Raw genomic sequence first — 16,897 nt, 5'->3', positions numbered from 1 at the left:
GGGTAGAGGGCTTCAGAGGACAGTTGCTGCGAGTTCACAAGAACTCAAGGGGTTAAAAAAACCCCCAGAGTTCTCTTTGTATTTATACAAGTCATACTTCTCTGACAGTGAAACAGGGCACACATATAGATGGATCAGGTCAATTTGAAAATCTGCTGCTCTTGAGTTTAGCAACATAACATTCTTCTTGAGTTACACCAAATCAAAGAATGTGATTTATGGTAGCTTTGAGCTGGATAGTGTTATAGTAACCCTAGATTGTTGTGAAAGATACAACAGCCAAATACAAAAGCATTTTTCTAACAAGACCAGAACATTATGAAGTTAAACTTTTTAAGATTTTAAAACTATTTTCTGTATCAAATGAAGAGTCTCCCAATCAGAATTTTTGAAGACTTTCGTAAGAGTCATCTTTTAAAATAAGAAGGTTTTACTTTAAAACAGTTGAGGACAATTACTGGTATTTGTGTGGCAAAGCAAATAGATTGTTCATTATATACCAGATGGAGAATTTTCTTTTTCAGCTACTTCAATTGTACATAAACTAGTTTATATTTTTCTTTTGATAAAATATATTTTGTATATAGTTGATTCCTATAATCAAACCTGTAAGTCACAAACATATACATTCTCATTTCCAGGCATGCATCAGAAGTTCTATGTTATTCACAGAGTTTCCATTGTGAAAGTGGGTCCCATGGGTTTAAAAGCACAAGAATTATGGGTGTAACTGCTTTAGCTCTCAGTAACCTAGTAAGAATAAATTAAAGCAGGAAAACCGCCGGCAAAGCCAAATATTCCAGGTGCCCCATAGCTTTATTCCCCAAGATGGATGTTTTCTAATTGCTACTTACACACAAGCACTTAATAGCAACAGTCTTTCTTGTAGTGAAAATTTTATTATAAGGATCCATAGAATACCTGACAGGGGTTACTGGCCAGTATTCTGAAGTCTTTGCTCTCATCCTGATTCTTTGCCTTTTATGTTACGTTTCAGCCGCTTATTTTTTGTTAGTTCACAAGCATACATGAGTTAATATGTCATTATCGTTCCAGGAACTGGAGAGATAACCATTATTATCCACATCTGCTGGAATACACTAAGTGACTTGGCTCAAAGTTACACAACAGCCAGAGCGCAAGTTAGAAATACGGAGTCAGTCTTGCCTAATGCTGTTCTCTGCCTTACGTCTAATTATGTCTTCTCTTGACCCTTCTAGGGGATCTAACAAAGGCTGGATAACTCAGATCTTGGTTAATTTTTTAATGACATTTTTACAGAGCTAGAACCCAGGATGAAAAGACTGCACATCAAAAGACAGCTGAGCATTTTGGTGACATTCATACCTGACTTCTGCCTCTAAAAATGACGTTCCATAGCCAAAAGATGTAAAATTAACAAATCCTACACATTAAATATTTTTAAGTCAGCATCTTTACAGAAGATGAATTATGACAACACTGAATATACTCACCAATGGCAGCAGTAAAGTACTGCTCAATTTCATTGGGGGTGAGAGCCCTTTCCCATATAATGAATTCATCAAATGCCCCATTCACGTAGCGCTTAGTTTGATCTCCCTCTGTCCCAGTCAGTAGATTTGCACTGGGGTCTCCGTAATCATAGAAAACTTTCCCATCCGGATCAGTTGTGTTTAGAGTTCCATTGACATAGACTTTTAGTCCTTCTCTTGATTTCCAAGTAAAGAGAATATGAGTCCAATAAGGACCTGCAAAACATTAAAAGTCATAGCAAAATCCATTAATCAATTCCATTTAGAGTCTTTCCTGTTCAGTAAGTTTTTGCTGACTTGTGCAATGTTATAGAGCTGTATAGGAAGTGCTAAGAGTGAATTATGGAATGCTGATGTCATGTATATTAGTCTTTATACCCATGGGGAAGCCCATACTTTGGCAGAATGCCTGTTAGCTTTTGTCTGAACTCTTCCTTGGGCTCACTGCAGTTTCATATATTACACTTGCCAAGTATTATTGGCCAAGATTTGAAGTCTCTTCAATACTTTCTCAAAACTCAGTTCAGCAAGAACTGCATAAAGACTGCAAGAACTGGAAAACAAGCAAATAGACTAATTAAAAGTTGCCACAGTTCCTTTGTTATACTTGAGAGGCTGAAAAAATAATACTACTTTTCGCTTGGATTGGATAATCTACAAATGTATGAATTATTCTTACCATTTAGCAGCTTTTCTCTTAAAATAAGAGTTCTAAACTGATTTATTAAGCTTTATAAAACTCTGCTACTACAAGGTGAGAAAGTCCTATTTTACCAATGTAGAGGTAGTCAAATTAAGGCAGGAAAAGATTTAGTCACTGTCACTACTAAAGACAGGAATTTGTTCCTGTCACTAGGTAATACCTCTCCCCAACAATACACAGTTTAGATAGAAGCAGTAAGATATGTGATATACCAAAATGTTTATTAATACTATGCCATGGCATACAAAACTTGACACTCAACAGATAACAAAATGACCAAAGGACTAAACACCCAGTTAGATAGTTACCAAATAAAGTCTTAATTTAGGAGGCAGCAGAGGACAGCACACATATCCAGTTTTAGAATATACTGAGAACTATCAAGGATTGACCTGCATTCTTCACTTGTGTTTCCATCTAAGCACTCATTAATCTATTGATGTCAATAAGAATTCCACTGCAGAAACAACTGGAAATTGGGTCCAAGGACTGTTACTGAATGACAAATGTTCTATAATACAGTATCACTGGTTTTTCAGTTCATAGTTTCTCTCTCTCTCCCCCCACATCAAGAGAGTTTTTAAGCACAGAGGTCTGTAGCTATTTTTATATATCCACTTCTCTTTCCTGAAGTTGTTCTCTTACCACTACATCTCTCTGCAAGAATAAAGTAAAATATAACAAATAAATTAATTTTAAAAAATTATAAAATTTACCTGGTGGACTAAAGCTTGCTTTCCACTTCATCATTGCATTCCCCCGGGTGTAAAATTCCACTGAGCCTTCACCTTCATTTGAACAGATTTTGAAACCACTGGAAATTACTTGTCCACCAGAGGCAGGCAGAAACTTAGCCTGCTGGTCTTGAGTCTTCCAGAAAAAGGAAAATGTTACTCCTGATGAAAGCAAGTGAGAGGAGATTTTAATGACAAAAACCCAAGTGCAATTAAAAATTTCCAATACTGTAGAATACAGAGAGTGGGAATGCTTTTGAGGACAGATCATCTGCTAGCATAAACAAGGACAGCATTTTTAAGATCAACAATGTTCTAACAGTTTAAAGCAAATAAACATCTCTTCCTTGGTTTCACATCACACATGCATACCCAGGTCACAGCAGTAATCATTGCTTACTGAGCAGCTTCTATCAATTAAAACTAAAGTTCTTTGAGCACCAAATGTAATGAAGCCTTTTTTCTTACAGAGTTTTGCTTCCATTCCCTTGGCCTCATCTCTGCAGCCTCCTCACCCTCCTGTGATGACCCCCTTTTCCTCCTGTGATCCTTGCTTATTTCAAAACACAAGTTGCTCTCATATCTCCATATCCTCCACCAGCATCTACATCTTTTCTTGATGTTCCCTAAATGCCATCAGAGCCAGAAATAGTACATTGAGTGCTTCCAAGCAACTGATGTGCTAACTGGCTGCCAGCATGCCCATGCTTATAGAGTAGCGTCCATTGCTAACTACACTTTAATTCTTCTGAGCATGTTACTACCTGTGTTTTCACACTTCAGCACTCCAATAATTGCTGAAAGCAAAGAACCAATGTAAAAGACAGGCATGGAGACATATGCAGAGCCACAGTCAAGATTTTGAGGTCACCACTTACACAAAAATCAAAGAATTCTTCCCAAAATGCAAGTGCAATCCTGCAAGCAAACACATGATTAACTTTATCCACAAATAATCCTGTTCAATTCACAGTAAAATTTACTATTATACTGTAAAATTGAAGCACTCTTCAGATTGCACATTGGTGAAGAAAGATGGTTTATGTAAGTTGGCTTGTTTCTTTAATAACAGTTACCTCAAAAGGCTCCACTGAAACACAAGTAGCAAATCAAACCTCCCTTGCACTTCAGAAGTTCACAGTGGCTCTGCTGTAGAGGTTCCACAGTCAAAAGCATTTACAAAGACTAAACAGCTCCTAAAAATGTTCATCTCAGAATTTATAGTACAAAGTGCTAACAGTAAAATTTGAGTTCAGAGCAGGTTGAGAAAAAGTTTATGAAGTACAGAAATGGAAAAGGTTTTGCCACAAAGAATCATAATGAATTAAGTTGGCAACGGCCCTGAAGATCACCTTGTCTAAACTGCCTGCTCAAAGCAGGGTCAATTTCAGAGCTAGATCTGGTTGCTCAGAGCTCAAATGAGACTTTACTGTCAGCACAGAAGCAGACTGCACAGCCTCTCTGTGTAAGCCATCCTGGTGCTTGGCCATCCACATTGCAAAAAAACTTTTTTCCTTAGATCTAATCAGTATTTCCTGTGCTATAATGTGCCTGCGCTGCCCGTCACACTTTCATTGTGCATCTCTAAGACTGTTTATATATCTGCTTCTATAACTACCCGTCAGGTAGTTGAAGACAGCCCTTAACATTCTCTTCATGGTGCAAGGCAGAGCCTCAGCCTCCCCTCCCATGTCACACTGTCCAGTCCCTGGAGTCATCTGCTGGACTCACTCTGGCTTGTCAGCATCTCTTTTGTATCAGGGGACAAAAAAATATAGAATAGATCATAGAACAGTTAGCGTTGGAAGGGACCTTGAAGATCATCTAGTTCCAACTCCCCTGCCATGTGCAGGGACATAGTATGCCAGATAGACTCTCATGAACTCTGAACAGAGGGGAATAATCACTGCCCTTAACCTGCTGACTCTGCTCTTTTGACATGTAGTCAAAATATCTGTTTGGATGATTTTGTAGTTAGCAGTTCTGCAGGCCACCCAGGCAGCACGAACTTTGCTAATTTGCTACCAGATAGCCCAGCACAAGTTAATGAAGCTCTCAAACTATTATGTACATTTCTTGTTAAAACCATAGATTAATTTTTTATATGTTTCATAATTTTATGATTAAAGATGGAAAAGCCTCAGACAGGTCACTACAGTTATCAGAAATATTCCCCCCCACTACTCTCCGGAACATATATTTTTATATTTCACATATTCTTTTTGTCATATTAACTTAGAACAAAAGTTAAAAGTTATATTACCACACAATAAATAATTTAACTATGTAGTATCCTCCCATTCAACTGATCTTTCTGTTTATCCTTATGACAGCACCCATCAATTTACATTATCTACACATCATTCCCTAAATGCTTTATACGTGATAAAGTAACCACCATGGAAATGCTAATCAATTGTCGGCCTCTTAGAAATCAATCAGTGTATGAACATCATCAATCTCAGTTTGCTAGATCTTAATGGATACGTGTTTAAAGCTATAAATGCTGTGAACTGCCAACTGAAGAATTTGAGGTCTGTTGTAAGCAAGTTGCAATACCTTCATCAGCAGATAAGCCTGAGTTCATATTTCGGCTTCTTTACCGCACCAGTAACAGGTTGAAACACTGACCCGACCCTCTTTCCAGAAAGCCATGCATTGCCCTTGGATCTGGACACCAATCTTCACCACCCTGGTGAAAGGGCCACCAAGGTTGATCATGTTAATCTGTTACTGCTTTTCATGTGATTCCTCTGTCAAAGTGTCTCACAATCTTTTTCCAGCACTCCACCACACTTCTGAAAGGTATGGAAGTGCTGTTATTCCTTCTTTACAGGCTGAAAGATGAAGTTTGAGTTATGCAGCATGTCTGCAGTGGAGCCGGTTTCCCCTGTCTTTGACTGTCTGTTCTACCCTGTAGCTACTGATCGTCCTGTAGCCACAAGAAAACTGTGGATCTAAGTCCTCCTTATGTACACTTTGGTTCACGAAATGCCGAAACTAAAAATAAAAATTAAAGTAAGGCACATAGAAAACACACAGCTTCATGAAATGTTATGTTGTGCATAGGGCTGCTTTTTATTTTTTTATCTTTTTTTAAATTTTGGCTTCACATGTGTTGACTAAATCCAGCTTCTCCTACTGTGTTCAAACTAATGATTCAGAGAACATTCTCTTGCATCTTTCACAAAGGTTTCTTTTGCCCAAAAATATCACTTTAATGAGCCCAAAACTACTTAGCGAAAACCATCATTTAAAAGTTACTTGAGAAAGAAAGATGGGGGAATTGTTCTATCAAGTCAAAATAACAGTTCTGAAAAGTTATTCAATTTAGGCTAGGAAAAAATACGGGTATTTTTGTTTCATAGCTTGTAATATTTCATCTGAAAAGATCTCAAGACCCTTTCAGGAATCATTCCCTGCTTAAGCGTACTTAACACCAGTTTCACTCAAATGCAACCAACGAACATCAAGGGATGTTTAAGCAATGGTAGGCCTGAATAAAATCACATCTTATCATTGACACAGGTTTTATCTGATTCAGACAAAAACAAAGTCATTCTCTTTAGATAAAGGAGTGTTGGCTTTTTTCCCCCCCCTTTTTTTTTTTTTATACTTGCTACAGTGATTTAGTATTTATTGTTTATATGATTTCTTCTCTTCACATTTTATCTGCTGAACATTTCAGTGTTTTATGTTTTTAATGTTCTTGTTTGTGAGATACTGGGAGTGCTCTAGTACCATAAAAATAATTTATTCTGATTATTATGTTATGCTATAGATGTAGAAATAATATGACTTACTGATTATTTTTATTTCCCAGTGGTATGAAAAAAGTATGAGAAGATACAGCATGTATCAGAAAATATGCCTACAGTGGGATACTGAATTACTTTTTCCAAAACCCTCAGGTAATAGCCGCATACCATCTGCTCTCCAAGTTTCTCCTACTTTCTTAAAAAGTTGATACGCAGCTTTTGCTATAGCAGCTAAAAAAAAAAAATCCTATTTCAAGTAATGTTACCCATTTGAAGAATGGCCTAAAATCAATAAAAAACAAGAAAAAATTCAATGTTAACAATACTACGTAAGCTTAGAGAGACTGCTGGAGTTTATGCATAGAAAGCCATCGTTTTGACTGATCCTTCCATTTCTACTGAATTTTATATCTCTAGTGAATGTTTTATGCTAGTGACTAGTTGTATGTTTGGTTTGACAGTCATACACAGTTTTAGTCATCTTCTGTAATCAACACATTATGAAACCTTTTCTCCTGGCATTCCACCTGTCATTTTGTGGCCCTAGCCCAAGAAAAGAAAAGGAAGAGAAATAGAACAAAGAGATTTAAGTACCTATGAGAACAAATGGATTCCAAAACACCAGAAACTTAAAAGTTTTGTTATCACCAAAGATAAATTCAAAATAAAAAAAAAACCACAACACAACAAACAAATCATTCCTGCTAAGGGGCCACACCGAAAAACGGTCTCCTAAATTTGAAACCTGTAGGACAACTTCTTTGTCTGTCGAACTACAGTTCTTGCAGGAATTAATCTTGGTGCCATAGGTAAAATTTTGGGCACTGTAAGCTTATTTCTGTTTTTGTTTGAATTAATTTACTGTAGATCATTGATACGAGCAATTGGGGATTAATTCTAATTTAAATTTCAGTTAGAAAAAGACTAAATTTTCAGCAACACATAATTGTTTTAAAAGTCAATAAAAAAAGTGTCAATCTAGAATTTTAGAGAGTTCATTCCAATGAGGAAAGAAACAATGATTATTGAATTACATAATTTGACAGCAAAAGAAAAGCAAGTAGTAATTAATGAATTTACTAACCTTCAGGTCCACAAACTTCGGGATTACTAATGCAAGAATTTTGATAGCTTCCAAAGAAGAGAAAGGTAACTCCTTTCTTTTCAGTGACATAAATTCCTTTGTTTACCATTCCTTCTACAATATCTAAACGAAAAGCAAAATATAGTTTAACATTTATGTAAATCAATACTTCCTGAGATGTGATTTTAACAGACTCAGACACCTCATATGTTTATCTTGTCCCAACTATAGGTTTGCTTTTGTTGGGTTTTTTTGTTGTTGTTTTTCTTTTTGGTTTTTATTTGAGTTTGGCAGGGGTTTGTTGGTGGTTTGGGTTTTTGTTTGTGTTTTTTTTCCTTCCTTTTTTTTTTTTAAAGAACCATACAATTATACTCATATCCATCACTCAGATTCTTGATTAACTAAGACTGTTTGACAGAACCCATATACCCCAAAATTATTATTTCAAAGTCATCTGAATAAACCTTATGTTTTCCAGAGTTGTCACTCCTCTTAATGTTCATATTGAATATATCTTATTATGTGAGAACTATGCAAATGGTATATAAAGCAGATAAGCAAGGACTGAAGAGAATTAGGGTCATTTGAAGTTCATTATTAATAGAGTTCACATTTGCCAGCATACTTTTACTGTTAGAGAGTAGAAAAATAGCGGGTTTAAGTATTCAATATAAACCTCCTAGTATATGAGCAGCCCAAACGACAGTTCTACCATTTCCATCTTTCTCCGTAGGTCAGATTTTCCAACAACTAGATATGAGTTAATACCTAATTGTAAAGTGGACAAGAGGTCATATTTCAATTGCACCTACACAAGTATAAATCCTAGTGACTTAAATTAAATGAATTTAAGCTTATGCTGATGTAGATGTAACTAGTTTCCAATCTGTCAGGTTTCCGCCTGGAGAATTGTCATTTTCTGTTCTTATCTCCTGGTGTGTTGATGTAAAAGCAAAACAAAAAAAAAAAAAATCACTAAAGGGACAAATATATGGAGATTTTTGCTTGCTTTAAAGAAAAAGACAAAAAACAAAAAACACACAAACAAACACCAACCTGCCCCACTCCCCCAAAAAACCATGTTAATCAAAGATGTCACGATTGACAGGATCTTACTTCTTCCAGGCTTTGCAAATTTACTTTCATTTGTCTTAATGTGTCCTTCAAAAATTACTATGAAATGGTGAAAAATAGATGGCTTCTCTTTCCTTTTAGCCTTGAAAGACAAGGAAGAAAAAAACCCAACCTATTTGTTCTTATATATTCTCTGAAATGTCATCTCTGTTTCTTTTAAGCTTAATACAAATATTTTAGGTTTTGGAGGACTGCTGGGGCTCATCCTCCCGCAGGCTGCTTAGCACGGAGATGCCTCTCCCAGTAGTTCAGAGTCATTCAGGTAATATTGCAGGAATACTTTTTCGATGATGTATGCCAGTGTAAGCATAAATAGACCTTTAACACGTGACCATTTGAACCAAAACTCAGTGTTAATTTTGAATCCAACGTTACAAGAACCATCCAAGCCTGACAAATGCAGAACAAAAAATATGTAAATCCTCACCTACAGTTGCAGAGAAGTTAGAGTAGGCAGAGTCATTGGTATATACAAAGGTAGAGTTATGGGAAGGAAGCACAGTGAAGTTGTGGATTCTTAGAGCTGGGTGGAACAACAAAAGAAAATAAGCAAATGAGCAAAACAATGAATAAACACAATCAGTAATGAATCGGCCAGTTCATATCTCTCAACATAGCACAAGTCACGGGTGTTGGTCAGCGGCCTTTAAAATTATCACACACCACTTCTCCCAAGGACTTGTATGCAATGTGACTTTTACATTCTTTAACTACAGAAGTACTGTATCACTAAAACATTTTTTTTCTTACAGTAACTGAGGAGAAAAAACTAAAAAAATACAACTGCAGATAAAGGGCTCTGAAATATAATCATGCTGGTAAGAAACTCCAGAATTATAACAAAAATCATTATAGTGGCGCAAATGTTATGGGCAGTTCAACTGCTACGTACTGAAGAGCCATGGACATACTGGAGCAAGTCCAGCAAAGGCTGGGAATACCGGGACTGCTCAGCCTGGAGAAGAGAGGGCTCAGGGATCTTATCAATATGTATAAACACCCAAGGGGAGGTGTAAAGGTAGTGCCAGACTCTCCGCAGTTGTATCCAGTGAACAGATAAGAGGCAATTGGCACAAATTAAAATTCTCCATCTAAACATAAGATAAAACCTCAACATTTTTTATAGCTGACAACACAATTTTATTCCCTAATTATTTTTTTCTTATTTTGATAATTTACAAGTATCTTGCACATTGTAATTATTTACCCTGGGCAGGCAAATAGAGCTTGATGGAAAGCCCATGAAAGTAAATAGACACACATTGATTTGTGCTTTAGACCAACTGAGCTCACAGAAGGGAAAGGCAAATGCTCAAAAAAAAAAAAGGCCACATGCACCAAAAACCATGCATGGGGGGCCAGATGACCACTTTTTTTTTTTTTATTTGCTATACTTTAAGTTGATAAGTTGATTGTTTTCCTTCAACATGACTATATTTTTTTTTAATTTGCTGTATTTTAAGTTGATAAGTTGATTGTTTTCCTTCAACATGACTATATTTTTTTTTAATTTGCTGTATTTTAAGTTGATAAGTTGATTGTTTTCCTTCAATTGCTTCTACTGATGAGGTAACCAAAAAATTAATTTGCTGACACTCTCTCACAACACAAATACATTGAGAGATATAAATCTGGCTTCACACACAATGACTTCAACAAATAAAATGGATTAACATGACGGACAGATTATGATGCTTCAAGGATTTAAGAGGAGAAACATGGAATGAAACTAATTGCATGATATGTTGAGTGGAAAAACAAGAAAGACTCTAGCAATAAACAGAAGAGTTGTGTAATCAGAATGGAATAAAAAACAAGCAAATTGTCACCTGCATTAGATTACCACAATAAAGAAAGCTTTTCTTGTATATCAAGCTCAAATATCAGATAGCTACATAAAACTTCTGCTGGAGGCAGTTGAAATAATATTTGTGTATTGTAAGACACAATACAAGCAACTGAGAAGAATCTGAATTATCCACTACAACATTAAGGAAAGAATTTAACACTGTCAGAATTGCACTGCAGAGAAAAAGACTTTCAGCTATCAACACCATCTGAAAATAATAGTGAGACAAAGCCCTCCAAACTTTTTTCAGCGAAGTCATGCAGCTGGCTCATTTATAGTTATTTAACACAATGTCATAATAGGAGTCAAAGGAGATTGCTCATTTGAGCCAGTCCTATTCCTGTAAGTGAAGCTTTGTAGGATCGGAAACTTTTTATATTCTGCTTTATCTCTTCCAAAATACCACTGAAAAGATTCCTGAATTTTGCTGAAATAATGTAATTTAACATAATTTGAAAAACAATCTAACATCAGTTGTCATTTTTCCAAGAGCTATATTTGATATATCCCTTTCAAAGCACTTTCAAAACAACATCTTTGTACCACGAGTGCCAAAAATGTGCTAGATATGGAACGCTTTAGTCCTCTTGAACCACATAAAGTCCAGTGTCAGAAAATTAACACAGTGTCAGAGAACTCATCTGGTAACTCTTTGTAAGCCAAATTATGATTCTATTGAAGTCAATGGGAATGTTGCCATTAGCCTCTAATAGGAAAGGAACATTGCCCATATTTATTTATGGTCAGCCGATTTCATTCCTTCAAGAAACTGTGGAAAGATGGGTCAAAGTTTAAGCTTAAAATACTTGAACACCTCTGGAATAAAAGGTTTTATATATTTATGGGTCTTTTTCACAATAGGAACAGAGATTGATGTTGCCATTTTTGTGTAATAAAGAGCAACAACTTTGCACTTCTGTAACATTTTTCACATAAGGTTGTAAAGGCCTCCAACTCCTGATTTCATCTTCTGCAGTGATCTTGCTGGGTAAAGATAATCCAGTCACCAGTAGGAACACAGCAGCTACCCCTTGCACTAGTACAAAACAGTTGAGCTCAACTGCCAATGTGGTCAGCCGTAGCGAGAGAAGTACTGGGAAATATACATCAGCCCAACTTGGAATTGGCTAAAGCATCAGAAGAGAGAAAATTCATGTGAAAATTACTAAGGGACCTTTTGGTCTCAAGGAGGCAGAGCGTAGCTGAAAATTTCATGTCAAAGGAATGGCCCTGCAAGCCCACGATGCTGCGATGGGATACAGTAGTTCAGTCGAAGCTCCATTAACTACATCACCTGCACATCCCCAGGATGCCCAGTCACCCTTTTTGTTCCTGATGAAAAACGTCAGAACCAGAAAACTGCTGAATCCAATCAGTCTGCCTTTTAATACCATTCCTTCTGGGATCCTACAGTCCTGACAGCTGACTCTTTCAAATCAGTGAGAATTGTGCCTTACCAAACCTCTCTTGGGTTTGCCCGATTGGAAAAAACGTTTGATCTAATGCTGCAATACTGCTTTTTAGGAAATATGGAAAAGCAGATATAAAAATGAGTAAGAAGTAATCAGATAAGAGCTAACACTTCTCTTACTATTGATACTACGTGCAATTTTGAAAAGTGCCTGAAGAACTTGGGCATTTAATTCCTTCCAAAAAGCAAAAAGAAGCAGGCATCTTCACTGCTGGCATAGCCAGAGATGTCAGCCACTGACTGTACTAGTTCATGCTATGCATGTACCAAACCAGCTAATAACAATACAATTTCAATGACTCTTTGGATCATAAACCTTTTCTCTTTATAACCTTAACAATGTGTAGACAGCCCATAAAATAGCTGAGAATACTCTATAAAAATCAGTTCACAAATACAATATCATTTGGACATCGGAGCACTGCAAAAACATTAACTGGGAAAAAAAATATCTTCAACTGCTGTGGTACAAAAGCTAACCCCTTCCACTTCTCCTGTTCCCTTTCTACTTACAGACTGCCACAAATACTTATGTTATTGCCATTGTCAATGAATCCTTTGTCTACCTCCATTTGTATCCCGAAACTCATGAATTCCATCCACATCTTCCAGCGGCCAGTAATGGGAAGCCGATGCGAGAACTTTGAACCCTTTCAAGAAACACAGATGAAAAGGTTAAAGTAAGGACCAAGGAGTGTAACACATTTCCACAGAAGAGAACAATAAAGGAGGTCAAGAGGTTAAGTGAAACAAGATATTTATTGTATGTAAATCGCACACAATCAAGATCATAAATCAAAATGGCAGAGTAGATTAAAGCCATATATCTGATTGACCACTGCAGGAAACCTGTTTTAAATAAACTCAACTGATTTTTATTTTAATTGCACTTAAAATGTGTAACAATCTCTGACTAAATCTCTGCTAGCGTATCAGGCAGCATTCATTGAAGTAACAGCTGATCAGTCATACAAGATTTTAGCAAAATTTTAAATGCACAGTGGATAGTATAAAGCACTGAGAAGGGAATGCATGGGGGAATGTTTAGCCTCTATAGCATACTACTTCTGCTCCTGCCTCCTCCATAGGTAACTCAGCTCTGTGCAGTTAAGGGAGTAGGAGAAGATGCTAAAAAGTTCCCAGGAATCTTATCCTCTCTCCAAAACCCACTGGAAAACAAGTGCAACACCTTCAGGTTATATTAATCCAAGCATTTTTCACCTTTGCTTTTCTATGGAAAGACACTAGCAAGGAGCAGTACTCAACAGTGGAGAAGCTGCAACACGGATGAGAGTATAGGTGCCTGCACAGTTGTTACTGCAGAGTTTAGCCTTCCCAATGTCTCCAGATAACTCTCACCTTAGACTGATACAGCAGAACTTACTTTAACAGAAGGAATTTGATGTTCCTCAAGAGAAGGGGGTCCAGAATATTAAGGAACCTATGGAAAAAGGGTTCACTCCTCCCTGTATGGCATTAGCCATTCCTTCAGAACCTTCTCCACTACACTAAAACCAGAACAACACCTTGTGGCTAATGAGAACATTTTGTTTTCCTGAATGCCCTCCTTAGCAAGAGGTGGACAAGCTGACAAAAGCAAAACATCTGCTGGTTTCCATTGGCAGATTTATCTGCACAGACTAAATGATGAGTTTGAACAGATTTTAGATGTGACTATTCAACCTGACTAGAAGTGGGCTGCCCAAAACAATCAAATTTTGCATTAAGATAACAATTCTATTTTCAGGGTAGAGCATTAATAAGTACGAAAACATGAATTGTAATTTATTATCTTGTTAGCTGCAAGAAACCCATTTTTCTCAAAATAATTAATTTAACCAGCTGTGCCGAAATCAATTTATAATCTCCTATATCTAAGAAAGTTTTAGAAGGTTGATACAGATACATAGAAATTTTTCTGTGAACATAAATGAGAACATGTTTTGTTCACCATCACAGCATATCATCCTATTAGAGTTAATCTTTTCTTTTGGGAGTGGGAGGGGAATGGCACAACAGAAAACAGGTACAGAGAGAGCAAGTATTTATATTATACCACATCTGCAGGTCTTTGCCCTAAAATAATTTTTCATTCCCAAGCAATCTTTCAAGAACCTGAGGTGCAAAGCTGATAGAGATAAGTTTGTTAGAAACCACTTCAGCTGTCATACACCATACAAAAGCTCCCCACTCCTAGTGTGCAAATCAAAACAAATCACAAGCAGTATCCTTTGACATGGACAATTTATCCCACACCTTTCTTCACTCTTGAGATCAAAACAGCTTGCCTATTTGATAATTATTCTATCATTTTAATATCCTGCATGGATGAAGGTGCAAAAATTTTATTTGCATCCATAAACTGCCTAGCCCACACTGTGGAGATCAGTTTGATGTCCTCCATCCTCATGGTACAGTTTCAGAGCTGTAACACAGAGAAGATCCTAAGACATTTTTAATAAGAGTGCAAAGCTGGTAAAATTGCTAAGCAGCAAAACAAGCAATGGTAGATTGAGAGCATAGAACTAAAAGCAGGTCTGCATCTTGTGAGGATACATCAACTACTCAAACTTGGTTCCAAACTGAACTATACCAAAGATATCTAACAAATTGTTTACAATTGACCAGGATCTATTATTATTGGCCTGCCTAACTAGAAATGTTTGCAGTCATAGAGGTTTTCCCACAGAAAAATTAGTATAACTAGATAAGATAGGCATGTGTCTAGAGAAATGGATGAGATTCTACGGCAACACGTTTCCTTTGAATATTTGGAAGATACAGAGAAAGGCACAACTGCTAACAGAAGGAGAAAGCTACCGCCAACATAACAGAATAATGACACAGAATAAGCACATACAAAACCCAATCTGAAAGTTCCAGGCAACACAAATTCAACTAAGCTGAGCATGGCAAAGCACGCTGAGGAAACAGGATACAGGGACAAGGTTTTTTGCCTCAGTATGTCCTTAGTTCTATCTTCAAAGAACATATTCTGGCTGCTGCAAAAGAAATGGAAGCTATAAATGTCTACGATATTAAGAGCGTCCACATAGGCTACCTGTGCTAACGTACCTCTATCCAACTCTCAAACTACCAGTTCTGTTTTGCAGAGCACAGAACATGCCTGCTGTTTCACCATGTGCTTATATGCAAATATCTTGCTCCCATTAACATCTCCCTTTTGTATCAGGTAAAGAAAAAGGGACTAATGTTAAGAGAGGTGGTAGAAAAAAAAGAGAAAATAGAAAAATCCCAAGAGAAAATTATTTGATGCAAAAACCTGTGTTAAAATGTGGCACAAGTATTTTAGCAGTAGTAGTAGCATCACAACAAAGGCATTGCTATGTCTAGCATCGGACTCATAAGAAGCAGCTATATTCTAAGGAGCTTACATTTAAAAGCTGGGAAGGGGAATAGATATATATCTAAGCGAATTGCCTAGAGCCACGCTGCATGTCAGTGGCTTTACCCAACTCCCAGTTCTGAACTATGTAAAGCCATGCTGTTACCCTACTTCTAGCCAGTCACCCCCAAGAAGAGCTCTGAAAACAAATACCTGTTGCCTAAAATGCAACTTGTAATATCCTTTCAATAGGTAACTACTCTGCATTTAGAAGAAAATCACAGGACGTGTTTACAGCCTAGTTCAAATCTGGAAAGCACTGTTTGCAGTTATGCTTCCTCACATACACTGTACTGCAAAATAAATGTTGTGGAACTTGCCCCCTCATTACGGGAGGGTTTTTTCCCCCCCGTTGTTCCATCAACTAGAAGCCAGTCGTGCTCATCTATAGGAAATGAGACTGTATTTCTTTATTTTTGAGTGAAGGTAGAACAAAAAAAAAAAACCTAAACGGGCTGAAGCTACTGCAATAGCAGACAACACGGCTTTTCCACATCACTCTATATTTTATTTTGAAAATAATTACATATGGTTAAAGCTTAAAAGCACAAAGCCATACATGAATTGGTAAAGCACTAAAATTGTGCTTGTACACCACCATGAGGCTTGAGGTTAAACTATTTATATAAATGGAAGAATTCTGCAGTTACACACACAGACTCCAAATAAGCTTTGAGCAAGATTTTCTACATTGAAAACAGATGAGAGGTCCTTAATATGCTCTATAACTGATTTAAACTTAAGCATGAAGGCTGGGAGGAGGGTAGATCACTTGAAGCCATGCCAAAGTACTACAAAGTATACAAGCTGGCATATCTAACTGTAAATCATTGAACTGAAAATGCTGAACGCTAAGACATCGAGAGAAAAAAAGAAAACAGTCTGTGTAGAGGTCTGATTCAGAAACTCGGGCTCAAAAAAAGTAAAACTAAACAAACTGTGTGTATAGGATTTTTCTATGTATCAAATACAAGCATTTTTCTCCAGATATATTTCTATGCAGAATATTTAGTAGGTATGTTACTGAAATTAAAGTGACTGGGACAGCCTGACACTTTAGACTTTATTACATTTTTAATACAGAGCTGACATTCAAATGTAGGACCACAGTTTCTTCAGAGCTACTAAGAAAATGAAAAATATGAACTGAAAAAGCAAATAAATATTTAAGCACATGTAAATAGAATATTCCTTACCTGGGTGTTTGGGTAGCTGGGAATAGTTTCCATACACCTGCACATAAA

The 16,897-nt window shown here is 36.7% G+C and overlaps 1 protein-coding gene across 2 annotated transcripts in view; it reads right to left on the bottom strand.

Moving 5' to 3' along the window:
* The window catches only part of ADGRD1 (adhesion G protein-coupled receptor D1), a 170,326-nt gene that overhangs the window by 137,338 nt on the left and 16,091 nt on the right, over positions 1 to 16,897 (bottom strand). For both annotated transcript variants that reach the window (XM_054219356.1, XM_054219357.1), the window contains 6 exons: positions 16,850 to 16,886; positions 12,814 to 12,897; positions 9,355 to 9,450; positions 7,794 to 7,916; positions 2,934 to 3,113; positions 1,476 to 1,730 (listed from right to left, as the gene is read on the bottom strand). In XM_054219356.1, coding sequence (XP_054075331.1) covers positions 1,476 to 1,730; positions 2,934 to 3,113; positions 7,794 to 7,916; positions 9,355 to 9,450; positions 12,814 to 12,897; positions 16,850 to 16,886 — 775 coding nt within the window. The remainder of the gene's footprint in view (positions 1 to 1,475; positions 1,731 to 2,933; positions 3,114 to 7,793; positions 7,917 to 9,354; positions 9,451 to 12,813; positions 12,898 to 16,849; positions 16,887 to 16,897) is intronic.

The sequence above is a fragment of the Rissa tridactyla genome, chromosome 13 (genome assembly GCF_028500815.1).
Source record: "Rissa tridactyla isolate bRisTri1 chromosome 13, bRisTri1.patW.cur.20221130, whole genome shotgun sequence".
NCBI lineage: Eukaryota > Metazoa > Chordata > Aves > Charadriiformes > Laridae > Rissa > Rissa tridactyla.
Note: the sequence above shows the minus strand (reverse complement) of the source record. Positions and strands in the feature narration are given on the sequence as shown.